The 26,205-nt window shown below is 47.7% G+C and overlaps 1 protein-coding gene across 2 annotated transcripts in view; it reads right to left on the reverse strand.

Annotated features, from left to right (window-relative positions):
* Window positions 1–20,276, reverse strand: part of TMEM114 (transmembrane protein 114) — a 51,783-nt gene extending 31,507 nt beyond the window's left edge. The window contains 3 exon segments of one of the 2 annotated variants that reach the window (NM_001194176.2): window positions 906–1,043; window positions 18,959–19,039; window positions 19,365–19,584. In NM_001194176.2, the coding sequence (NP_001181105.1) occupies window positions 906–1,043; window positions 18,959–19,039; window positions 19,365–19,584 (439 nt within the window). 2 annotated transcript variants of the gene reach the window in all.
* Between the last annotated feature and the right edge of the window lie 5,929 nt (window positions 20,277–26,205).

Consider the following 26,205-nt stretch of genomic DNA (forward strand, 5'->3'; position numbering starts at 1 on the left):
TGCCCGGCCAAGGTCCCATTTTTCAAAACCTCTGGTCCACTGAACCAACCAATGGTGCGAACCTAGCCAATGTCTGTCCACCTGTTGTTTTGTTTCATCTTGTTTTCGTGTGTGCTGCTATTTACTTGACAAGTAAAAATTGTATGTATTTATGGTGCACGGCACAAGGGTTTGATACGCATGTGCACACTGTGGAATGGCTCAGTCAAGCTATTCAACACAGGCACGGCCTCACATACTTAGCATTTCTTTTGTGTGTGGTGAGAACTAAAATCTACTCTCAGCGATTTTCAAGAACACAATAGGCTGTTGTTAACGTGATGTGACCGTGATGCCCAGTAGATCACTGGACTTCCTCCTTTTGAACTGAAATTGTGTGCTCTTTGACCAACATCTCCCCCCGCTCCCCTGCCCCACCAGCCTGTTCCATTCTCTGTTTCTGTGAATTTGACTCTTCCGGATTCTACATAGAAAGGAGACCATGAGGTGTTTGTCTTTCTGAGCCTGGTCCTGCCCGTTTTTCAGTCAATCAAAGCAGTATCGATCAGAACGGCTGATCAGCAGGGGAGCTTGACGGTGGCTGGAACGAGGGTCTCTTGCCAGCTCACAGCCCTAAAGCTTGAAGCCATCAAGAGTTCGGGCAAAGGTAATATACGCGGCTTCTTTGGTGAAACAATAAAAGCGATTCTTGGAAGCTGCTCCCTCTGCACTGCTCCTGTCTTGGAACCAGAGACGAAGTGATTCTGGACTGGAAACCACTCATCTCTTCCAGCTGATATCCCAGAAGGGGAAAATGAACCCCACGAGGTCCTGGGATCCCCCTCCTTTGCTGAGGGTTCATACACAGTAGCCACCGCCCAACCCCCAGACCACAAGCCAGAGCGCCAGGCAGGGTGGGCACCTACCTCCAAAGAGGAAGAGAGTTCCAGTGAGCAGAAGGAGGAGGTAGGCTCGGAGGAGGAAGCTCAGAAACCCTGTCATCCCCCCAAAAACCATCAGGATCAGGCTGAGCGGCAGCAGAATCACAAACGTCCCATGCATGGCTTAGAAGAGATAGAGAGGATACCAGGCAGAGGAGAGTTACTAACATCCTTCATTCAATCAACAAACACTTTCCAAGCACCTACGAGAGCTGGGAAAAATCCACACTGTGACTGCCCCTGTGACTATTACTTCTACTGTTTCTCATGATGATGATGACCATGGCAACAGTGGTTGAGGCACATCGTGTGCAAGGCTGTGTGCTTTGTTGTTGTTTTTGTTGTTGTTTGTTATTGTTTGTTTTGTTTTTGAGACAGGGTCTTGCTCTGTCACCCAGGCTGGAGTACAATGGCATGACCATGGCTCACTGCAGCCTCAACCTCCTGGGCTTAAGGGAACCTTTCACCTCAGCTGCCCGAGTAGCTGGGACTGCAGGTGTGCACCACCACACCCGGCTAATTTTTTGATTTTTGGTAAAGATGAGGTCTTGATATGTCGCCCAGACTGGTCTCAAACTCCTGGGCTCAAGCGATCCTCCTACCTTGGCCTCCCAAAGTGCTGGCATGACAGGTGTGAGCCACTGTGCCTGGCCAGAGCTGGTTTCTAACAAGAGGGGAGCCACAGTGCAGATACTAACACACATCATTAATTATTCATTACAAGAGCTGGGTGTAGGGAGTACTTGGGATTGGGGGATGGCTGGCAGTGGTTTGTGCTTGGCTCTGCCTCCACAGCCATGGGACCTTAAGAGATCTAAAAGCCACTGTGGTCTTTAGCATGGCATTTGGGGACAGTACTTGCTGATCATTTAGAAGTTATCCTTCTCCCAAGGATAAGGATCCTTCACTGACCAGAGTGCCCGCCCGGTTCTCTACAAGAACATATTTGTCGCCACAAGGAGGAGCCTCGTGCAAGCTTTTTGGGTTGGGTTTTGTTTTGTTTAAAGTTTTTGGGCCGGGCGCGGTGGCTCAAGCCTGTAATCCCAGCACTTTGGGAGGCCGAGGCGGGCGGATCACAAGGTCAGGAGATCGAGACCACAGTGAAACCCCGTCTCTACTAAAAATACAAAAAAAAAAATTAGCCGGGCGCGGTGGCGGGCACCTGTAGTCCCAGCTACTCAGGAGGCTGAGGCAGGAGAATGGCCGGAACCCGGGAGGCGGAGCTTGCAGTGAGCCGAGATCGTGCCACTGCACTCCAGCCTGGGCAACAGCGTGAGACTCCGTCTCAAAAAAAAAAAAAAAAAAAAAAAAAAAAAAAAAAAAATTAAATAAAATAAAGTTTTTGCCAGCACCTTGATTGCATCATGCCAGCTTTTTGGATGGGATGGGGGAGCAGGGACTCTGTGGATGAAGGGCTTTGAGCATTGAGAGAACTAAAGGGGACACTGTTATTCTCAGGGCATGAAGACCACATGATGTGTGGGATAACCAAAGTGAAGGGGGAGATGCTGCCCCTGGATTGCAAAGCCGAACGGATCCACCTGGAGAACAGTCCTGCATTGAATGTATTTCTCTTGCCTCCTCTTTAATAAGATCTGGGACCAACTCTAGAGAACTCCCAAGCCCAAACGGTCAAAGACAAATATTAATATAATCTATAAAATCAGCAAGTAGAAAAGAATGAATGACATGAAAGTCAAGACCCATGGTGGGGGCTGAATGGAGGAAGAGCAAGAGGAAAGGAGGAAGTCTAAGGTTTCAGGGTCTATACCTCTGCCACTACTTTGGCTCTGAGCTTCCCAGCAGCGAAAGAAAAAAGGGAAACAAGTGCAAAGTTATATTTTTTATCCATCTTTCATTTACCAAATGTGTACTGGGTGTTTATTATGAGCTGGATGCCAAGCATCTTTAAATCCTTTTGGCAATAGGATAGGTATGAAAATAAATACTTTCTTCTCATCCTTCAGTATGAAAATAAATACTTTCTTCTCATCCTTTAGTACAGGCTAAGCATCGTTTGTTCCGGGAAGTCTTTCCTTACTCTGTATTCACCACTGTCCATCCAGTCAAGTGCCCTTCCTCTGTGCCCCCTCAGTACCCCATAGGGACAGGCATTTATTACCTAGTATTGAGGGCATCTGAGTCACTTTTATGTCTCACCTGACAGGACATGAGTTCCTTGGCAAGGAGGATCTTATTTGATCTTATTTCCTTGTGCACAATTGTGTCCCTGAGTTTCTAGCAGAGGTTCTGTCCTGGGACATGGTAAGTGCTGAAGAGATGTGTGTTGACCAATGTATTGAATGAATGAGTGAGTGAATGAGTGAATTTTGAGCTAGACAGTGTGGCTCTCAGGCAGGAAAAATATGGCAGTTTCTAGGCAATAAGAAAAAACTGAGGAAGCCTAAGAGATGACCTCATGGCGATGAAAAATATAGACTTCAGAGCCAGATTATTTGCATTCGAATTCAGGCTGACTGTAGGGTCCTAGGCATGTCACGTAATTACTCAGAACCTCCATTTCCACTTCTTATGAAATGGAGGTAAAAGTATACGGCTCACAGAATTATCATGAGAATAATACTTGTAAAGACCATAGGGCAACATGGGGCGATGTAGTAAGATGTATAGTCTTGTGTCCCATAGAGCAGGCACTAAATAAATCATAACTCTACCAATAATAAAGATGATGAGAATAATAATTTGGTCTGTGACCTCCACTGTGACCAAATCATTTTGTCTTCAGTCCCTCAAGTGGCACTAACTTTGGTGAGTCAAGAAAACAAGACTGAACTTCCTCCCAGGGCTGTCCTGGGATGAAATGTGATTACAGGGGATGAGACCTATGATCTTTCTTCCTTTCTTTCTTTCTTTTTCAGGGAAAAATCTTGGGCAGGGAAGTACCACATTTCATGCAAAAACCTAGTCCTTTAAAATCCATCCCCCGCACACCATCGTCTCAGACTGTGGCCAAGAAAGGAAATCATTTCTCATTCAGAAATTAATGAGGTTTCCCAGAGCTGATGCAGCCGGGGCGGCCCCATGTGAGTTCCGCAGTCATGCTGCAAGCTGCCTTGATGTCCACATTCAATTAAATGTCTGGGTAAGAACAAGTTACCCAGGAAAGACTTGTAAAATCTCCTGCTGAAATTTGGTTTAGCTTTCTTTGTGTGTGTGCCCTATTCTTCGCTATGTTTTTTTTCCCCGGGATTGTGGTTTTAGAACATAATATTGATTCCAAGTTCTGTTCTACTTGCAAATGTTCCCATCGCTAGCCACATCTCTGAATGCGCCTGGGGAAGATATTCCCCTTTGGAATGTGAATATGATAAAAATAATCATCATCACCAATTTTGTGGGGGCTGGGTTATTTCGGACATGGTGGATATGTAGTTTCAGAGTGAGGGGTTACAGTCAAAAGACCACTGAATAAGAGTCTGTGCCATACAAGCTGTGTGACTTTGGACAAATGACTGGACCACTCTAAGCCTCGTCGGCAAAACAAGAGTAAAAATACTTGCCCACTGATCTCCTACAACTTATTAAAGTCAGCAAACATATTAAGAGTGTCTGCTGTGAGTCTAGCTCCACACTGAGCACTGAAGACAAATAAGTCACAGATAGTTCCTCTCTTACAGGCACGTTGATGGGAGTACCTGTATGATTGACCATCCAAACCACACTTTTGAGAATCAAACAATCATCAACGGTATTAAATTATCTACCATGACCATAGGTGTCTACAGGGACCAGGCAGGATAAACCAGGACAACTGGTCACCCCACTTCTCCGTTTATTGTTTCAGTAAGCACTGATGCAACACCTGCCACCTATGCTCACCAGGGTTTCAATGTCAGCACTATCACTTCTAGCTGAGGGGCTGCAGGCAAGTTACTTTATAACTTTCAAGCCTCAGTTTTCTCATCAACTAAATGGGAATACTAAGAGTATGCACTTCACACGATTGTGTACTGAGGATGAGATAAAATGGACAAACTTCTTAGAATAGTACTTGTCACATCATAAACCTAATAAAAGTGTTAATTGTTATTCTCAGCTTGATATTGGGCTATCTAAATGAAATAACGTGCGTGAAATCTTGCACACCTTTTGGTAATATGGAAAACCTGTTAAAACCAAACACAGATCTAAGGTCATGAGCCCTGATTCCCGTTCATCAACAAGCCTCTAATGAACCCCTGTGATGGAGAGAAAGAAAGAAACAGTTTCCAGGCCGGGCACGGTGGCTCATGCCTGTAATCCCAGCACTTTGGGAGGCCGAGCCGGGTGGATCACAAGGTCAGGAGTTCAAGACTACCCTGGCTAACACGGTGAAACCCCGTCTCTACTAAAAAATAAAAATAAATAAATAAAAATAAAAATAAAGAAACAGTTTCCAGCTTCTGGGAACTGGCGTGGCGCTCATAGCTAGACTGCGGTATTCTGCTGGATATAATATCGTAGAACTCCGACATCAGATGAGGTCATCTGAGACCACAACACAATGAGGCCCAGCAAGGGCACTCCACAGGCTGCCTAAGCAGAGGTGAAAACGAGGTCTCTGTGCCACCCACAGAATATCCACACCTCCTTCTCCCAGCTAATAGGAGTGTCCCTCCTTGCTCAACACAGCTAGTCTGCCTCCCTGTAGATAAGATTGAGATATTCAGTCACAGAATTGTCTCCGCTTCCTGATATTACCCAGTCCAGAGCAAACCTCCAACTCCTCAGACCCTCCAAAGCCACCCAATCAAAGCCCGAATCCCCTAAGTCCTTCCTAGCAACCTCTTACTGAGACACCCCATGGCTCCCCATGGTGTGTGTTCTCCTTTGCTGCAATAAGTAATCAACCCCAACTTGAACTGCAGGGGTGTCCCCAGTGGTCTCTGGCTGGAGGGCATTGGCAGGGGCCAGGGGCTCTCCCAGGCACTGGCGAGCGGGGAGGATATGATGGAGCAGGACAGAGGTGGCAGGAATCAAAGGCCAGCAGGACCTGGATAATGTCTTTCTTGTGATGTATTCTTGCACATCCTGAATGCCCAATAACTTGCAACCCAGAACCTAGAAGGTAGTACATGCTCCCTGTGCAATGGATGGCTGAGCTAATGAATGAGAGAAGGAAGGAAGGAAGGAAGGAAGGAAGGAAGGAAGGAAGGAAGGAAGGAAGGAAGGAAGGAAGGAAGGAAGGAAGGGAGGGAGGGAGGGAGGGAGGGAGGGAGTGACGGAGGGAGGGAGGGAGGGAGAGAGGGAGGGAGGGGGGAGGGAAGGAGGGAGGGAACTGAGCATTTGCTGAGCATCTAATAGGTGCATTATTTTGAGATGGGTATTGTAGAGGTACAAAGTTGAATCAGACACAAATCCCACCTCCTTGGAACTTATAACTCACAAAGGAAGTTCAGATGTAGACATAAATTGCTGTAATGTCAGGCGAAAGTGGTGCCTTAAGAGACTCAGACAGCCATGTGTTAGTTCAGAGATGCCAGGCTAAGTCCACATGATCACAGGCCCTCCATTTAAGGCAGTGAATTTTAGAGGAAAGTGTGGAGTATTTAGAGTCAGACCTGAGTGTGGTTCTTACTAGCCATGTGACTTCAGACAAGCTGCCCCATTGAGCTTCGATTTTCTCATCTGAAAAACGGAAATGGACCATATTCATCTTGACATAAGGACCACAGCAGATGACTGGGGCTCAAGCTCTCATCCAGAGCCACTTCTCTTCTCTCTGCTCTGCAGACCTAATTGGCCCTTTCCTTCTCCCACAGACCCTGAAGCTGTTAAAGGTGTCTGCCTTTAACAGCTAGAGAGGAATGATGCGGGGGCAGCTACTGCGTTGGACTCAAATGCAAACTTCCTGAACCTTGGATTTCCGCCTCAGTTCCGTCATTCCCTGTTGATGGTCTTGGGAGAGAAGGCTCTTCGGTCTGAGGCCAGCCAGATACTCTTACTAACCCTGTGACCTTAGGTAAGTCCCTTTACCTCTCTGAGCCCTCATTTCCTCATTTGTAAAAAATATTTAAGACCTGGCCGGGCGCGGTGGCTCACACCTGTAACCCCAGCACTTTGGGAGGCCGAGGCGGGTGGATCACGAGGTCAGGAGATCGAGATCATTCTGGCTAACACAGTGAAACCCCATCTCAACTAAAAATACAAAAATAATAATTATTATTATTATCCAGGCGTGGTGGTGGCACCTGTAGTCCCAGCTACTCGGGAGGCTGAGGCAGGAGAATGGCGTGAACCCGGCAGGCAGAGTTTGCAGTGAGCCGAGATCATGCCACTGCACTCCAGCCTGGGCGACAGAGCAAGGCTCCGTCTCAAAAAAAAAAAAAAAAAAAGAAAAGAAAATTTAAGACCTAAGACCTCTCTGCAGGGTTGTTTTCCAGATTGGCAATGTTTTCTTTTTTTTTCTTTCTTTTTTTTTTTTTTTTTTTTTGAGATGGAGTCTTGCTCTGTCACCCAGGCTGGAATGCAGTGATTCCATCTCAGATCACTGCAACCTCCACTTCCTGGGTTCAAGCAATTCTCCTGTCTCAGCCTCCTGAGGAGCTGGGACTACAGGCGCCCGCCATCACTCCTGGATAATTTTTGTATTTGTTAGTAGAGACAGCATTTCACTATATTGGTCAGGCTGCTCTTGAACTCCTGACCTCAAGTGATCCACCCACCCCGGCCTCCCAAAGTGCTGGCATTATAGGCATGAGACACCGGCAGTGTTTTCAAAAGCACTGCACTCAACCCTGAGCACATGCATTCATTCAGAAACAAACGCCTTGGGGTCCCCAGTGAGGGCCAAGCCCTGTCCTAGGGCCTGGGGACACCACATTGAACAAGGCCACTGCCCTGATGGAGTTCACAGATGGGCACAGGAGACAGAGTAGCCAGGAAGCAAGGAAACAAAGACCATTGCAGGTTGTGATGTCTCACAAAGGAAGTAAGTGTGATGATGCAGAAAAACAGGGGGCAGTGGCAGGGAGACCTTGTTCTTGGACCAGGTGGTGGTATTCGTTTCCTGTGGCCACTGTAACACATGAAGGTAAACCGGGTGGCTTCCAAGCAACAGGAAATTGGTCTCTTACAGTTCTGGAGGCCAAAAGCACAAAATCGAGATATCAGCAGGACCATGTTCCCTTTGATGGTTCTAGGAGAGAATCCCTCCTCGCCTCTCTCATGTTCTGGGAGCCGTTGGCAATCTGTGAGGCTCCCTGGCTTGTGGCTACATCACTCCAATCCCTGCCTCCACCCACACATGGCCACCTTCTCTTCTTCTTATAAGGACACTTGTCATAGGATTTAGGGCCCACCAAGTTAGTCCAAGGTTACCTCATCTCGAGAGTCTGAATTACACCTGCAAAGATGCTCTTTCTGAATAAATCACTTTCGCAGGTACTGGGGCTTAGTTCATGAGCGTATCTTTTTAGGAGTGACGCCATCCACACAGTACCGCGTCTTGGATGGCATACAGTGGGTACTTAATAGATGATAGCTATGATTATTACATGGAATTACTAGTAATCCTAAAATGTCGGCTGGGCATGGCGGCCCACACCTGTAACCCCAGCACTTTGAGAGGCTGAGACAGGTGGATCACCTGAGGTCAGAAGTTCAAGACCAGCCTGAGCAACATGGTGAAACCCCCTTTCTACTAAAAATACAAAAATTAGCTGGGCATGGTGGCACAGGCCTGTAATCCCAGCTACTTGGGAGGCTGAAGCAGGAGAATTGCTTGAACCTCGAAGGCGGAGGTCACAGTGAGCCGAGATTGTACCACTGCACTCTAACCTGGGTGACAGAGTGAGACTCCATCTCAAGAAAATAAAATAAAATATTGGCAGGGCATTGTTTCATCAATGGTAAACGTGTGTGCTCAAGTGCAGAGATATTTTAGATGCGAAATGCTTTGTTGCAAGTCAAGAGAAAAGCAAGCCCAGAAATCAGCAAAGATGTTCACACCAAAAACAAACAAAAGAAGTGTTTGTGACTGCTCCATTATCGTGCTGTTGGAAGAGCTGCTCAAGGGGGAAAGCAGCCTTCCGTGATGTTTGCAAGGTCGGGAAGCCCCGGGGTGGTCAGTGCTCTTACGCAGACTGGAGGGATGTCTCAAAGCTCTGGCAAAAGAAGAAGGTCTCAGGATCCACTTACTGCAAGGAAGAAATATCACCGCCTTTATTTTCTAACCTTGTCAGTGTGACTTTGAGACTTCAGAAAGAGCTCAGAGCTATGCAGTCCTGTTATGCCCGGTAAGGAAGTGGCTTTTAAAATTTTATATATATATATATATATATATATATATATATATATATATCTCCTTGAGTCTGTCCTGGAGGATGGGGACTACCTCCAAGAGGTATTATTAGAATACGGAAAGAGCAGGAGTCTCCAAGCAAAGACGTGGGTTCAAATCCTGACTCTGCCTCTTACCCAAGCAAACCACATCATCGCTCAAAAGTCTCGTTTTCCTCACCTGTCAATTGGACTCCGACCTTCTAGAGCCGTGGGCACCGAATATGAGAATAATTGTCTCTTTCTCATCTTCAACTTAGACTCTACCAGGTAGGAGTTTTTAATTCCCATTTCACAGGTGGGAAAATTGAGGTTCAGGGAACTTACATCAAATACCCCAAGATCTACTGGCCATGAAGTGTCAGAGCTGGAATGAGATTACAAAGGAAGTAGACAAAGGGGTCATGGGACTGCAGACGTGGACACGTACTCGAGCTTGAGAAGTTAAGAAAGGCTTCCTGAGTGGGGAGAGGTCTCAGCTGAGACCTGGAGACAAGACGGTGAGGCATTAACTGGGCTGAGAGGGAGGAGAGGGATTCCCAAAAGTGGGGACAGAAAATGCCAACATCCAGAAGCAGGAGACATCCAAAGTAGCAATATCTCAGCTCTTGCAGCTGGAGAGGTGAGCCAGGATCAAAAATAACCCTACGAGCCACACTAATGAGAAATCCAACCACAGAGGCAGCCCTCTTGGAGCTTGCTTTACATCAGCACATGATAACATTCTTCTTAGAAAAAATTAAAACAAGGCCCAGTACGATGCATGCCTGTAATCCCAGCACTTTGGGAGGCCAAGGCAGGCAGATCACTTGAGGCCAGGAGTCTGAGATCAGCCTGGCCAACATGGCGAAAACCCGTCTCTTGTAAAAACACAAAAAATAGCCGGACGTGGTGACATGCACCTGTAATCCCAGCTACTCGGGAGGCTGAAGCAGGAGAATCACTTGAACCTGGGAGGCAGAGGCTGCAGTGAGGTGAGATCACAGCATTGCACTCCAGGCTGGACGACAGAGCGAGACTCCATCTCAAAAGAAATTTAAAAAAAGAAAAAATTAAAACAAGACCCTTTTGGTCACCACTCCAAGCCCTGTGTCTTCCTCTCCTTTCCAGAGTGACCCTCTGTAAATGACTCAGTGTGCATCTTCCCAGTTTTTATACCTTTATAATTTTTCTCTATATTCACATATTCCTCAAATTCTACAATGCACACTTGATCATACTTTTTTTGTTGTTTGTTTCTGAGATAGGGTCTCACTCTAACACCTAGGCTGAAGTGCCATGGGCACTCAGCTCACTGCAACCTCCATCTCCCAGGCTCAAGCAATCAACGACTTCAGTCTCCCAAGTAGCTGGGACCACAGGTGCATGCCACCACGTCCAGCTAATTTTTTGTATTTTTGGTAGAGACAGGGTTTCACCATGTTGCCCCGACTGGTCTAGAACTCCGGAGCTCAAATGATCCACCTGCCTCAGCCTCCCCAAGTGCTGGGATTACAGGCGTGAGCCACCACACCCAGCCTTTATCATACTTTAACAGATCTGAAAACAGAGTATGTTTGACCATCCACAGCACCTCACAATCATAATTGGCAGTATATTTGTCTATCTTAATGGCACATAAAGTAAACGTGCATCTTACAATTTTGTTATATACCCGCAGAAAAGGTGTAATACTGGGGAGTTTCTTTGAGGTGGGGATAATAAATGACATCCTACTGCCCATAACACTCTGTAACTTGCTTTTTTCATTCCACAATACATCTTAATATTTTCTTTTTATAGGCTATATATTAATACTAATATGCATTAGTAGATTCTTTTTACAGGCTATATAATACTCCATAACATGAATATACACCTATAAATGTCTAGCCATTTCTCCATCTATGGACAGTGCGCTGTATATATCTTGTTTCTCAGTTTCAAACTGGTATGGTGAACTTCCTAGAAGCCTCACATGGCCGATACCAAGAAGTGGACTTGTGTGTGTGAGAGAGAGATAGGGTCTCACTCTGTCGCCCAGGCTGGAATGCAATTGTGTGATCTCGGCCCACTAAAACCTCTGACTCTTGGGCTCAAGCAATTCTTGTGCCTCAGACTCCCAAGTAGCTGGGACTACAGGCACACGCCACCGTGCCTGGCTAATTTTTGTATTTTTAGTAGAGACAGGGTTTTGCCACGTTGGCCAGGCTGCTCTCAAACTCCTAGCCTCAAGTGATCCACCACCTTGCCCTCCCAAAGTGCTGGGATTACAGGTGTGAGCCACCGGGCCCAGCCAGAAGTGGACTTGCTTTAAATATGAACTTTTGTTAGTTTAAAATGTGGCCTTGACTTTTTAATGGGCACCTCAGAAAGGCAGCCTGAAGCCCAGTCCCTTGTGCCCAGAGGAGCGAAGATCCACAGGCACCTGCTTCCTCCCTGCCTGCCTGCCTGCAGCACAGCTATGCGTAAATCACACCAAGAGTTCCTCCCTCCTGGGCTCAGGCAGCCTCTTCACGCACTTATGTTCCCAATCCTTGCTCTGTCCCTCACCTCCTCCACTCCTGCAATTTGCACCAGGCATCGTGGGTGGGCCGGTTTTAATTTTCCATGTCACTGCAACAGCCCAGCACCCAGAGAAACTGGAAATCAAATCTTGTGATTTTCCAACCTGGTCGCCTCAGAGGACAGCCAGGCCAGACCACTTCCTCTCAGTTCAGCTTCCACCACTGGCGTGCTGTGTTGGACAAGGCGTCTGACCTCTCTGGGTCTGGTGTCCTCATCTGGCCAGCCTGGCCTCTCTCACGGGCTCTTAGGAGACACAGCTGAGGTAAGACATAGAAAAAAAAAAAAAAAAAAAAAAAAAACAGGAAGTGCCCTGAAGAAGCACTTTCCACATCAGCCTCCAGAAACACCAGTCTTCCTGCTATTTCTGGAACATACCAAGCTCAGTCCTGCCTCATGACTCTGAATCTGCTGTTCCTTCCCGTAATGCAGGTCTCTGGTTTCCTGTCTGAAAGAGGCAATGTTGGATAGCAGGACTCTGAACCCCAGAAACAGGCTAGGAGCTCCTCTGGGCTACCATGACCTCTAGTCTTAATATACACACATTACACTGAAACTATAATCAGTGTTGCATTGCTTCAACGGAGTAGAAACAAACTGCTAGGTAGGCTGGGTGTGGTGGTTCATGCCTGTAATCCCAGCACTTTGGGAGGCCGAGGTGGGTGGATCACTTGAGGTCAGGAGTTGGAGACCAGCCTGGCCAACATGGTGAAACCCCATCTCTACTAAAATTACAAAAATACAAAAATTATCCGGGCATGGTGGTGCACATCTGTAGTCCCAGCTACTCAGAAGGCTGAGGCAGGAGGCTCAGGATAATTGCTTGAATCCAGGAGGTGGAAGCTGCAGTGAGCCGAGATCTCAGCACTGCACTCCAGCCTGGGCAACAGAGCAAGACAGAGAGACAAAAGAAAGAAAGAGAGAGAGAGAAAGAGAGAGAGGGAGAAAGGGAAAGAAAGAGAGAGAGAGAGAGAAACTGCTAGGGTTCAAATCCTAGAAGTTCCAGTTACTGTGCAAACTTAAATACCATACCTAACTTCTCTATGTCTCATCTGCAAAATAAAGATGATAATAATAGTGCCTGTTGGGCTGCTGTGAAGATTAAATGAGTAGATACAAACCAAGAGCTCAGAATAGTGTCCGGCACACAGCAACTGTCTCACCATGTTCTACACCAGGCAGCTGGCCCAGTAGTGGGGATGAAATCAGTATGTACTGAGCAAATAAATGTGTCTGGTGGGTCTGCAATGATTCGCTCTATTTCATAGATGAAAAGCTTGAGGCTCAGGATGGCAATATGAATTAGAGCAGGAAGAGGAGGCATTAACTGAGCTCCTACTATGCGCAAGGCCCAGTGCTCGCTGCTTTGTTTATGCGATCTCATTTCATCTTAGAACAGCCCATTTGTGGATGCAGGTGACTCATCAGAAGTCACACAGCTGGTCGAGCACAGTGATTCAGGCCTGTTATCTCAGCACTTTGGGAGGCCAAGGCAGGAGGATCACTTGAGCCCAAGAGTTCCAGTCCAGCCTGGGCAGCATAGTAAGACTGCCACCTCTACAAAAAAAAAAAAATACAAAAATTAGTCGGGTGTAATGGTGAACATCTGTGGTCCCAGCTACTTGGGAGGCTGAGGCAGGAGAACTGTTTGAGCCTGGGAGGTGGAGGCTGCAGTGAGCTATGATCATGCTACTGCACTCCAGCCTGGGCAACAGAGCAAGACTCTGTCTCAAAAAAAAAAAAGTCCCACAGCCAGCAAGAAGTAGGGCCAGGATTTGAACCCCAGTGATATAGGCACATGTGGGTTTTGACCACCTCTACACCTAACAACAGCAACTTGATCTGCCTGTGACCATGTGACCACTCCTCCCCACCTTCCCACCCCTATCTATGGAGCTGATCCCAACCCACCCGGGTTACAAGTGGGCACATGACTCGGCCTGGCCAATCAGCATATTCCATCCCCTTGGCTCCAGGGATTGGCTCAGGACTGAGCATGTGACCCAATGTGGTCCAGTAGAAAACCTAGCTGGAAGTTTGGTGGAATTCTTGAGAAACAAAACGTCTCTCTTACTACGGTTGCTAACGTGGGAGAGGATTTAGCTGAAAGCAGAACTCAAACAGAAGAAAGCAAAGCCCAAAACAAAGAGGAAAGAAATTGAGTTTAACAGTGGATTCCAGCAGACATGAGCTTTTCAGTTACCTGAACCAGTAATTTCTTTTCTTATTTAAGCCCGTAAGATTTGAGTTTCTGTCACTTGCCACCAAAAAGATCCTGGCTGATACAGCTAGCCTGGTTCATTCTAAACCATAGCTCTTTCATCTACACTGTGCTGAATTTGAAGACCTCCTTTCTACCAAAAATAATTCCAGTCCCTAGCCCAAGAAACAAACCCATGACTTCCCCAGAGCTAATCTGGAAGGCAAAACACTTCATTCAGCAAAGTGGATTTTGCTGACAAGGAACCTGTTTCATTGAAAACTTCTCTCTGTGGCTGAAAGACTGGAGGTTATGGGATGCACCTGTTTATGGACTTGATATTTCTGCTCAACTCCACTCTCCCAAGGTGGCTAAGTAGAATTAAGGAGATATGTTACTCTGTTCTCATGCTGCTCATAAAGACATACCTGGCTGGGCATAGTGGCCCACCCTGTAATCCCAGTACTTTGGGAGGCCGAGGCAGGCAGATCACCTGAGGTCAGGAGTTCAAGACCAGCCTGGCCAACATGGTGAAACCCCGTCTCTACTAAAAATACCAAAAAAATAGCCAGGTGTGGTGGTGGGCACCCGTAATCCCAGCTACTCAGGAGACTGAGGCAGGAGAACCACTTAAACCCGGGAGGTGGAGGTTGCAGTGAGCCAAGATCGTACCATTGCACTCCAGCCTAGGCAACAAGACCAAAACCCCATCTCAAAAAACAAACAAAGAAAAGGACATACCTGAGACTGGGTAATTTATAAAAGAAAGAGGCTTAATGAACTCACAGTTCCACACAGCTGGGGAGGCCTCACAATCCTGGCTGAAGGTGAATGAGGAGCAAAGTCACGTCTTATATGGTGGCAGGCAGGAGAGCTTGTGCAGGGCAACCCCCTTTATAAAACCATCAGCTCTCATGAGACTTATTCACTCTCATGAGAACAGCAGGGGAAAGACCTGCTCCCATGATTCAATTACCTCCCACCAGATCCCTCCCATAACACGTGGGAATTAAGGGAGCTACAATTCAAGATGAGATTTGGGTGGGGACACCGCCAAACCGTATCAGAAGGCAAGTTAGATCGTGGGACTTCCCTCACAGCCCTCCATCTGCTAGGTGATTACAGCGAATTACTTGGCACTGAAGTGGTCTCTCTGTGAGGGTTTTCTTAGAGGAAAAATCAAGATTTCTTCCCATACACCCCCACAAGGATTTGTCTAGGAGGCTGAACTTAAGAGAACATGCTGCTCGTCGAACATGCTGCTTGTCAGCTACCTTCTCCTCTATGGCCTCTGCAGCAGGTCCTTAAAGGAATGAAATGTCTTCATGTAATAGAAGAGCTTGGACCAAACTCAAAATTCATTTTGAAAGAAAAAGAGATTATGCGGAGGGAAAAAAAAAAAAAAAAAAGCTCTTTCTGGGGGTGATTTGCAAGGAGTACATGGTATGAAGGGGCAGCTTGTCCTTTTTCCTGGATGGTATAATGGAAATAATAGCAGCTACCACTTATAGCACACTTACGGAGGCCAGGCACCACATTAGGCTCTTGAAATACACTCTCCTGCTTTAGCCTCACAATAACCTTAGAAAAAGAGATGACAATTATCCTCATTTTGTACAGGAGGGAACTGAGGCTCAGAGAGGTATAACGAAATAAGGAAACGCCCATGGTCACGTGCCTACTTGGCGGTGAAACTGCCGGTTAGCCCTAGGACTGAGGGTGAATGAGTGAATAGACTGTGCATGTGAGTTATGCTGTTTCTCAAAATCCTGGAACAAGCAGAGTTGTTGCATTGTCAAGTTTGAAGAGGAAGCCAGCCCAGTGCCTACTGTGGTTAGCTGTCCAATTGACCCACGGATGTAATAAGTCGGCTGAATGCCCACACCCAGCTTGGCAAAGGATCAGCACTCCATAGATGTTACTACCTCTAGAAGGAGGCTGGAAGGAAGGGCAAAGGAAGAGTTCATGCCTACTAAGCACTTACCATATGTCTGGAACCTTGATGTCAAGTCACTCCTTGCTGACAAGTCTGGTCATTCCTTTATGACTGGTCCTAGGCAAGGTCCATTTTGTTCATCCATTTTTATCCCCTCTCATGGAATTCTAACCATATCCCTTGATGGTATCCACATCTCAGTTTGATGGATGTGAACACTGAGGCCCAGAGAGGTTAAGACACCTATCCCAGGATCACAGAAGGCCTCTATAAGGGTTTTAGCTGGGACGTGACCCCCATTTCCCTCACTTCCATGACAATAATTCTTATAATTCGTTTTCTGTTGTTGTTGTTGTTGTTTTGAGACAGAGTCTCACTCTGTTGCCCAGGCTGGAATGCAGTGGCACAATCTCAGCTCACTGCAATCTCTGCCTCCCAGGTTCAAGCGATTCTTGTGACTCAGCCTCCTGAGTAGCTGGGACTACAGGCATGTGCCACCAAACCAGGCTAATTTTTATATTTTTAGCAGAGATGGGGTTTCATCATGTTGGCCAGGCTAGTCTCGAACTCCTGACCTCAGGTGATCTGCCTCAGCCTCCCAAAGTGCTGGGATTACAGACATGAGCCACCATGCCTAGCCAAATTCTTATAATTCTTGAAACAGTGCTTCAAAGACACTCAAAGTTCCCCGTTGTGCAGTTTGGGGCTCAGGACAGAGCATGCAGTACCTTCACCTTTCGTCAACTCCCACACATTCCAGGTGTCTAGGGTATGTCTCCTTTGGTGGGACTTTACACAGCAGTGTGCAGGAGCTGACTCATCAACTCACGAGACCCAATTAAGATTTTGAGAATTTTGTGAGCCAGGTAACATCATGTTGGTATCTTGAAATTGGCCATGGTGGAAGTATTTGCACCACAGAAATTGGCAAATGCTACAAACCAGGGCTTTATTTCTTTTAATTTTGCAGAGATCCAGTGGTTCAATATTTCCAGCATGCCTCTGGACTTTAGAGAAACAGTTTCAGTTCACCATAAACCCATACATTCATACAATAAATACATATATTGAGCTCCACCTACAGCATAATATAATTTGCACTCACTAACATGTTTGTTCAGCAAACTTTGACTCGTGGGCTACTATGTGCCAGGTTCTATGCTAAATATTGGGAATTCAGCAGTGGCAAGATAGACATGGTCCTTGTCCCCATGAAGCTTTCAATCTAACGAAGGAGTCAGATTTAAACCCCCCCAAAAAAAGTCATACAACCTGCACTATGAGTGGGAGTTAGCCAAGTCAAGGTGGTGGGATAAAAGCAGGGAGATTCCAGGTAGAAGGAACAGCCTGTGCAAAATCTTTGTGGCAGGAGGAAACTTGGCATGTTCCAAGAACTGACCAAGGCCAGCCCAGCTGGAGAGAAAGGAGTAAAAGGGAGAATGGGGCTGGAGAGGGACCTACCAGGCCTTGTGGGCCATGCTAGGCACTTGTCTATTTTTTTATCCACAGCCTCAATAAGTCTATCAAAAACTGCTCATGCCTATAAGCTCAGCACTTTGAGAGACTGAGGCAGGAAGATCGCTTGAGCTTAGGAGTTTGAGGCTGCAGTGAGCTATGATCGTGCCACTGCATTCCAGCCTGGGCAACAACACAAGACCCTGTCTCTGGGTAGGGTTGGGTGGAGGGAGAAGGTCAGGCACAGTGGCTCACACCTGAAATCCCAGCACTTTGGGAAGCCAAGGCAGGAACATCACTTGAGGCCAGGAGTTCAAGACCAGCCTGGGAAACATAGTAAGACCCTATCACTATTTAAAATAAATAAATAAATAAATATCTTTTTAAATTAAAAAAAAAAAAAAAAAAAAAAAAACCTGGTACCAATGCAGTGGCTCACACCTGTAATCCTAGCACTTTGGAAGGCTGAGATGGGCAGATCACTTGAGGTCAGGAGTTCGAGACCAGCCCAGCCAACATGATGAAACCCCATTTGTACTAGAAATACAAAAAATTAGCCGGGCGTGGTGGCAAGCACCTGTAGTTTCAGCTACTCGGGAGGCTGAGGCAGGAAAATTGCTTGAACCTGGGAGGAGGAGGTTGCAGTGAGCCAAGATTGTGCCACTGTACTCCAGCCTGGGTGACAGAGCAAGACCCTGTCTCAAAAAAAACCTGCCCACATTTTCAAAGCCTACAAAACTCAGTCTTCATTTCCTCATCAGATCGTCCTACAGAACCTCTCTGGGCCTCCCCATTGGAAAAATGAAGGCAAAAATGAAGATACTGATAACTTCACAGGGTGTGGCTGTAGGAATCAAATGAAGACATAGATGAAAAGCAGTTCGCTGCATGTCTGGCTTATCGCAAGCCTCAATGAATTGAACTGTTACGTTTATTTCCCTCCCTCCACAAATGCTCGTTCATCCCATTTCCTTTCTTGCTTTCAGTCCTCACAACTTTTACTGAGTTCTAGGCGCTGAGCTGGGTACTAAGAACCAACTCTGAATAACAGGGACACAATGGCCCTGGGAGGAGGGGCTGTTCCCACCTCCTAATTGCCTGGCTCCAATCACATATTTATATGCAAATTTTTATCATACCCCACTACTGCAAAGTCCTTGTTCTAGGAAATGTGGATACAAACAACGCTGGCATGGAATCTGTGGAATGAGACCTCTCTTTTCACCATTCACCTCCCCAGGCTAATTTAGGTCTCTGCAGGGTCTTCCCACCTTCCCCTCATCACGCTGCTCTTCACTCTGAACTCTAACTGCGCATCTCCACATTTGTCCCCAGCACCATTGTGAGCTCCTTAAGGGGATGGCCTGTGTCTTAACCATCAATCAAAACGGTGCAAAGAACGCCATTAGTCAACGTCAGCTGAATGAACCCTAAACCATAAAACGTCACAGGTGGATCAGGAGAGACCCCACCCCTGGGTCTTATGCCCACTGCATTCTCAGGCCGGACTGTCAGAGGCCACCCCAGCCACCCCCTCCGCAACCTCTGAAGTTTGGGGAAAGGCTCCAGAACCCACGGCTAGGACTGGGGCGCTTCCTCCATCCTCACCCTCCCCGGACTCACTGAGAAGTTGCCGGCTGGATTCGCTGACTGTCACGTTCTCCAGCCAGAAGGGGTTCATCAGCGGTGTGCACGGGCTCTGGACTGGATAGGACGGAGGAATCCATGGGCGCAGGACCCCGGAGTTCTGCGCAGAACCCTTGTCTGCGGCTTTGCCCCCATGCTCACCCTAAGTGCCCCACCCGGGGAGGGCATGGGGAGAACTAGAGCAGTTGGGATCGCAGGCAGGCGCCTCTCGGAAGGGCTTTCACAGTCCCGGCCTTCTGCTCACCTTCCCCCCGAGTCTCTAGACATTGCATTCTAGGAACTTGGGGGAGGAGAGCGCGCCAAGCAACAGGTCCCAAGCGAGCAGGGCACCGCGCAGGGGGAGTTCGCAGCCACAGCTCCCAGCCCCGGGGTGCACCCTTACCCCGGCAGGTCCGCCAGAGACCGGAGTGGGAGCTCAGAGGCTCCAGCTGGCTGCGATTGATGGACCCCAGCAGGTCCTGTGCCCCCGGGCCGCTCCTCTCCAATCGCTCGGTGTCAATGATGTACCAGAAGTCCGTGCCGATGGCGGCCGCCAGAAGCACAAAGCTGAGCGCCCCGGTCAGCGCAGCCGCGCCGGCCAGCCCGCCCAGGTGCACCCGCATCGCCGAGCCCAGGACCAGCAGCCGCGGGTTCCTGCGGCCGAGGCGCGACCCCTCTGTGCCCGCCCCCGTCACCAGTAGGCCACCGCGGGCTCCCAGCTCCACCGCCAGAGCCGCTGAGCTCAGATCTGAAAGCCTTTCCTTTGGACCCCTAGCCCTAGCTCAGACCCTGGATCCACCCTCAGAGCCTCACCTGCCGGCTCCGATCTGTACGCGCGCCCGCTCAGCCCCCGTCCACTTTCCCAGCCCTCCAATGCCAGCTCTACCTGCAGACCCCCTCACCTGTGTGCTGTCCGACCTCCACCTCCGCCTTCAGACCCTCCTGGAAGCCCTAGTCCTTCCCCACCAGCACCTTAACCCACCTTGTCCCCCAGCCCCACTCCACCCTCAGCCCTCCACGCCCAGCCCAAGCGGACTCTCTCACTTCAAAATCCTCACTTTCCCCAGACCCCTACTCCCTCCATTCCCCTGCCTCACTCTCCACGAACCCTTCCCCCGACCCTAGATGCTCCCCTCTCTGCTCCCCTCTCTGCCTCTGACTCTGGCTTTCCGCCCTAACCCTTTTTCTTGGCCCCACACTGCCAGCTCCCCACTCCCAGCCCTGCTCTCCAGGGTCTTCCCGCAGCTCCTGCTCTGGCCGGGTCGCAGCTGACCCTCTGTGCCCTCCTTCTCGCCGCCGAGGACAAACTCGGAGTGCGCACGCAGCACAGACAGGGGCGGTCCCCAGCCCTGGAGTGCTGGAGGCTACAAGTGTGGAAGGGAAGGCGGCCTTGGGACCACCTGGGGCAGTAGGAAGGAGGGGTGTGGCGGGCCTCACAGTCCTGCCAAGATTTGCAAATCATCTCCAAGAGTCCCTCCAGCTCCAAGCACCCTTCCTCCAAAATCCACCTTCAAGTGTAGTCCGGGCTGACTAGAATGGGAAAAGGCACATCAATTTTTCATAAAAGTTCTCTAAAGCACTGAGGTAGTCCAGGTCCTCAGAATCTATCATTTGTACCCCCAAAGTCTTTCTTCATTATCATAGCCACCACCACTGCCACCATCACCACCACCATCACCATCACCACCACCACCACCATCACCATCATAACCACCATCACCAGTACCATCACCACCACCAACACCATCACCACCACTGCCACCATCATCACCACCAACACCATCACCACCACCATCACCATCATCACCACCACCATCACCACCGGCAGCATCACCACCACCATCACCAACATCATCCCCACCACCAACACCATCACCACCACATCACCATCATCACCACCACCATCACCACCGGCAGCATCACCAACACCACCAGCAGCATCACCAACACCACCACCATCATCACCACCACCACGGACAGCAACACCATCACCACCACCATCACCATCATCAGCACCACCACCACCATAATCACTACCATCGCCATCATCATCATCACCACCATCACCACCACCACCATCACCATGGACAGCAACACCATCACCACCACCATCACCATCATCCCCACCAACGCCACCACCATCATCACTACCATCACCATCATCATCACCACCACCACCACCATCACCACAGACAGCAACACCATCACCATCATCTTCATCACCATCATCACCACCACCACCATCCCCATGGACAGCAACACCATCACCACCACCACCACCATCACCATCATCCCCACCAATGCCACCACCATCATCATTACCATCACCATCATCATCACCACCACCATCATCATCATCACCACCATCACCACCAGCAGCATCACCAACACCACCACCATCATCACCACCACCACCACCAGCATCACCACCATCATCACTACCATCACCATCATCTTCATCACCACCATCACCACCACTACCACCATCACCACCAGGAGCAGCATCACCAACACCACCACCATCATCACCATCATCATCACCACCACCACCACCATCACTATCACCACCATTGCCATTGTCATCACCATCGTCGTCATCACCACCACCAACAACCACCACCACCATCACCACCAACCATTACCACCACCATCATACCACCATCACCATCATCATCACCATCATCACCACCATTATCACTATTACCACTGCCATCATTACCATCACCACCACCACCACCATCACCATCATCATCATCACTACCACCACCAGCACCAGCACCACTCTCCTCTTTATCATCACCATCACTCTTATCCATTCAACCACCTTCTTCACCACCATAAAACCTTTTATTCTGTAAAGAAATACTTCTGGTACCTTCTATGTGTCTGATCCTATAGTCTATGTTAAGAATATAGGCGTGAACAATCCAAAAAGAAGTCCTGCCCTTAAGAAGTATAGGGTTCAGGCTTCCCAGCCTTTTACACACAGGGGACACAGAGAAAATACCTATATTTGCATGGCTTATTAATAGAAGAGGCTTCTAGATACTGGGGATGACCAATCCTCAGGAGTTACAGCTACTAAAGGCCCCTCAAGGCTGACCTTATGGCTGAGGAATCAAAATCTTGGCACTCCTGTGATCCATTCTTTTTTTTTTTTTTTTTTTTTTTTGAGACAGAGTCTCGCTCTGTCGCCCAGGCTGGAGTGCAGTGGCTGGATCTCAGCTCACTGCAAGCTCCGCCTCCCGGGTTTACACCATTCTCCTGCCTCAGCCTCCCAAGAAGCTGGGACTACAGGCGCCCGCCGCCTCGCCCGGCTAGTTTTTTGTATTTTTTAGTAGAGACGGGGTTTCACCATGTTAGCCAGGATGGTCTCAATCTCCTGACCTTGTGATCCTCCCGTCTCGGCCTCCCAAAGTGCTGGGATTACAGGCTTCAGCCACCGTGCCTGGCCCTGTGATCCATTCTTAAGGGACCATTGTGTCAAGGTCCAAAAGTTGACAGGTGCTGGTCAGGTTGGAAGAGAATCATCAAAGTGTGCTTAAGACAGGGTGCTATGAGAGAAAGTACCAGAGGGGAGATCTCACTGGGCTTCTCTGAGGAAGTGACATTGACACTGAGACATGAAGGATATAAAAGTATCCATGTCTAGAGAATGGCTTATATGAGGGGTTTCGTCCATTCTAGAGAAGTCGAAAGAAGGGCTATCAGACTAGAATGTAGTAAGGGAAGAGCAAGCAGAGGGAAATCAGATGGAGGGTATAAGAAGTGGTCAGGTCACACAGGTCTTGAGATCCACGATAGAGTTTCGATTTTAGTCCAAACTACTGAACCGTTTTCAGCACAAAAGTAGAATGTTCTAACTAACGTATTAAAAAATCTCACTATGCTTGCTGTAGTGTGGAATATAGAATATAGAGAGACAAGAAAGGGAACAAGAAGGCCAGTTAGGAGGACATCGTAGAAGCAGCAGCAAGATCCTGCTGACTTGGGCTAGGGTGGGGGCAGCAGTGAACAGACAGTAAAGTGTAGAGTTTTTAAAAGTTGAGGGAGTAGAACTGGTAGGGTTTGGTGATAGGCTGGGGTTGAGAATTATCCTTTTCCTTGTTACTTTATTCTTCCTTGCCAATACCACCTTAATCTGTATCACTGTCATCCTCACCTTCATTATCAAGGGCATCAGCACCCTGGCAGAGCTATCACCAGCAAGAATATACCCTCCCTTGATTCTGCAGACCATTCTGTTTCATCACCCCTCCACCACTATCTTGATGAAAATAGATCTTTTCCAAAACCATCATCACTGATAATTTTGCTGTCAACTCCATCACACTTCTACTATTATCTTTACTTCCACCATCATCCAAATAGTCCTCACCATCAACTTGAGAGATGCAGGTAAAATTCAGTTGAGGCTGATCCCAGGAGCCCTTACAATGTCTTTGAGGTTCAATCTCTTCCCTCTTTCTCTTCTCCTTGCCATCTCTCAATTGTTTTCCTCTTGGTTGACTTCACTTTTCAAGCAGGCTCTCATTTGTTCAATCATAGGAGCCAGGTTCACAGCTTAGCAACTCCAAGAAAAAGAAATAATCTCTCTCTCAAAAGTGCCAGATCCCCAGAATTCAATCTCATTGGCCTGTTTTTGGTCATGTGCCCATCTCTGAATCAATCTCTGTCACTCAAAGGGACCAGATGTGCTAATTGGCCAAGCCTCAGTCACCCGTCTACTCCTGGAGCCAGAGTGGGAGAAGTCAGTCCCACCCTAAATATTTGAGTTCAACTATGATAGCAAAGATATAGAATCAACTTAAATGCCCATCAATGGTAGATTAGATAAAGAAAATGTGGTACACTACACCATGCAACACTATGCCGCCATAAAAAAGAACGATATTATGTCCTTTGTAGGAACATGGATGGAGCTGGAAGCCATTATCCTTAGTATATTAACACAGGAACAGAAAACCCAATATTGCATGTTCTCACTTACAAGTGGGAGCTAAATGATAAGAACACACGGACACATAGAAGGGAACAACGACACTGGGGCCTACCTGAAGGTGGACAGTGGGAGGAGGGAGAGGATCAGAAAAAAAATAACTAATAGATACTAGGCTTAATACCTGATGAAACACTCTGTATAACAAACCCCTGTAACATGAGTTTACCTGTATAACAGACCTGCACATGTGCCCTTGAATTTAAAATAAAAGTGTTGTTTAAGCCATTTGAGCTGAAAGGTGTTATGATTGCTAAATGTGACAAACAAAAATACAGGAAATCCAGTTAAATTTTAATTTTAAATAAACAGTGAATAATTTTTCAGCATATGTCCCATGCAATACTTGAGGTATACTAGAAAAACTTTTAGGCCGGGCGTGGTGGCTCACTCCTGTAATCCTAGGACTTTGGGAGGCTGAGGCGGGTGGATCATGAGGTCAGGAGATCGAGACCATCCTGGCTAACACAGTGAAATCCCGTCTCTACTAAAAATACAAAAAATTAGCCGGGCATGGTGGTGGGCACCTGTAGTCCCAGCTACTCGGGAGGCTGAGGCAGGAGAATGGTGTGAACCCGGGAGGCAAGCTTGCAGTGAGCCGAGATCGCGCCACTGCACTCTAGTCTGGGAGACACAGCGAGACTCCATCTCAAACAAAAAAAAAAAGAAAGAAAAAAGAAAAAAAAAATTTGTGTTATCTGAAGTTAAAATTTAACCAGATGGCTTCTATTGTATCCAGCAAACCTAGCGGACTCCTGAAAGAAAAACCAAGGTGCCATTATCAGAACCAAGAGAACGGACAATGGCAGGCCAAAACAGGGGTTGCCCCCTGCACCCACCATGGGCCTGTCACTTCACTGGGTCCCATGTTCCTCATCTATATAAGAAGACCTTCTTCCAGGTTCCTGGGCAAAGATAACCTTATAGGTTTCGATGTATCTTCCCCGAGGGTTTTAATGTACTCCACCTGAATCATGCTCAGTCATTCTAAAAGGAACAGAAAGTAATTTTTTTTTTTATGATTCTGAGGAGGAGAGGAGCACATCAAACATCATGTAATATCATTACTCAGCCAGTCAACTGAAGAGGCTTGATAAAATCTGAAAGCTCCCAAGGCCAGATCCAAACAAGCCATGGCGTTTAAGATTAAGGCTACACCAGGCACCGTGCTAGCTCACTACAGCGTGGGGGAGCACAACGTTCAGCAAGGATTGCAGAGGCTGGTTTTGAGTCTTAAATCAGCATCTGACAGGCTGTCTGAGCCCAGAGAAGTTGTCTATTATCTGGGCGTGGCGGCGGGCACCTGTAATCACAGCTACTCAGGAGGCTGAGGCAGGAGAATCGCTTGAACCCAGGAGCCGGAGGTTGGAGTGAGCTGAGATCGCGTTACTGCACTCCAGCCTGTGTGATAGAGTGCGACTGTGTCTCAAAAAATAAGGTAAGTGGAAAGCACTTTCAGAAGTGTGGAGGGAAATGCACGTTAAGAATGAAAAGAGGAAATATTTTAAAAGAAAGAGAAGGAAAGGGCTGGGCATAGTGGCTCATGCCTGTAATCCCAATGCTTTGGGAGTCTGAGATGGGGGGATCACTTGAGGCCAAGAGTTCCAGAACAGACTGGGCAACATAGCAAGACTCTATCTCCGTCAAAAAAATAATAAAAATTAAAAATTAGCTAGGCGTGATGGCACACCTATAGTCCCAGCTACTTGGGAGGCTGAGGTGGGAGAATCACTTTAGTCCAAGAGTTTGAGGCTGCAGTGAGCTATGATCATGCCACTGTACTCCAGTCTGGGCAATACAGTGAGACCCTGTCCCTAAAAAAATAAAAAATATATATATTTAAAAGAAAGAATAAAGGAAGAGGGAGGGAGGTATCAGGATGTAGGGAAGAAAGGTTACCTCTTATTATGAAGCACTGAGGCATCATAGGGAAAAAATGATATTTTTTAAAAAATTAATGAGACCCGGATTTGGCTGCCAGCTCTTTTACTCACCATTATGTGAACTTGAGTAAGTCCCTTTTTCCTGGAGCCTCAGTTTCCCTATTTCTACATGTATCTTACAAATAGAGTTGCAGAGGAATTTAATAAGATAATGTATAAAAAGCGTCTGAAACATAGTAGATGTTCAATAAGTCCATGAATTCCCTTCCCCTTTCCCAGTTCCCAGGAAGTTCTCTGACCTGGACAGTTTGTTCTAGCCCAGACTGAGCCCAGATGGGTCAGCAGGGAAACCTTGGGGCATC

The sequence above is a fragment of the Macaca mulatta genome, chromosome 20 (assembly GCF_049350105.2).
Source record: "Macaca mulatta isolate MMU2019108-1 chromosome 20, T2T-MMU8v2.0, whole genome shotgun sequence".
Classification (NCBI taxonomy): Eukaryota; Metazoa; Chordata; class Mammalia; order Primates; family Cercopithecidae; genus Macaca; species Macaca mulatta.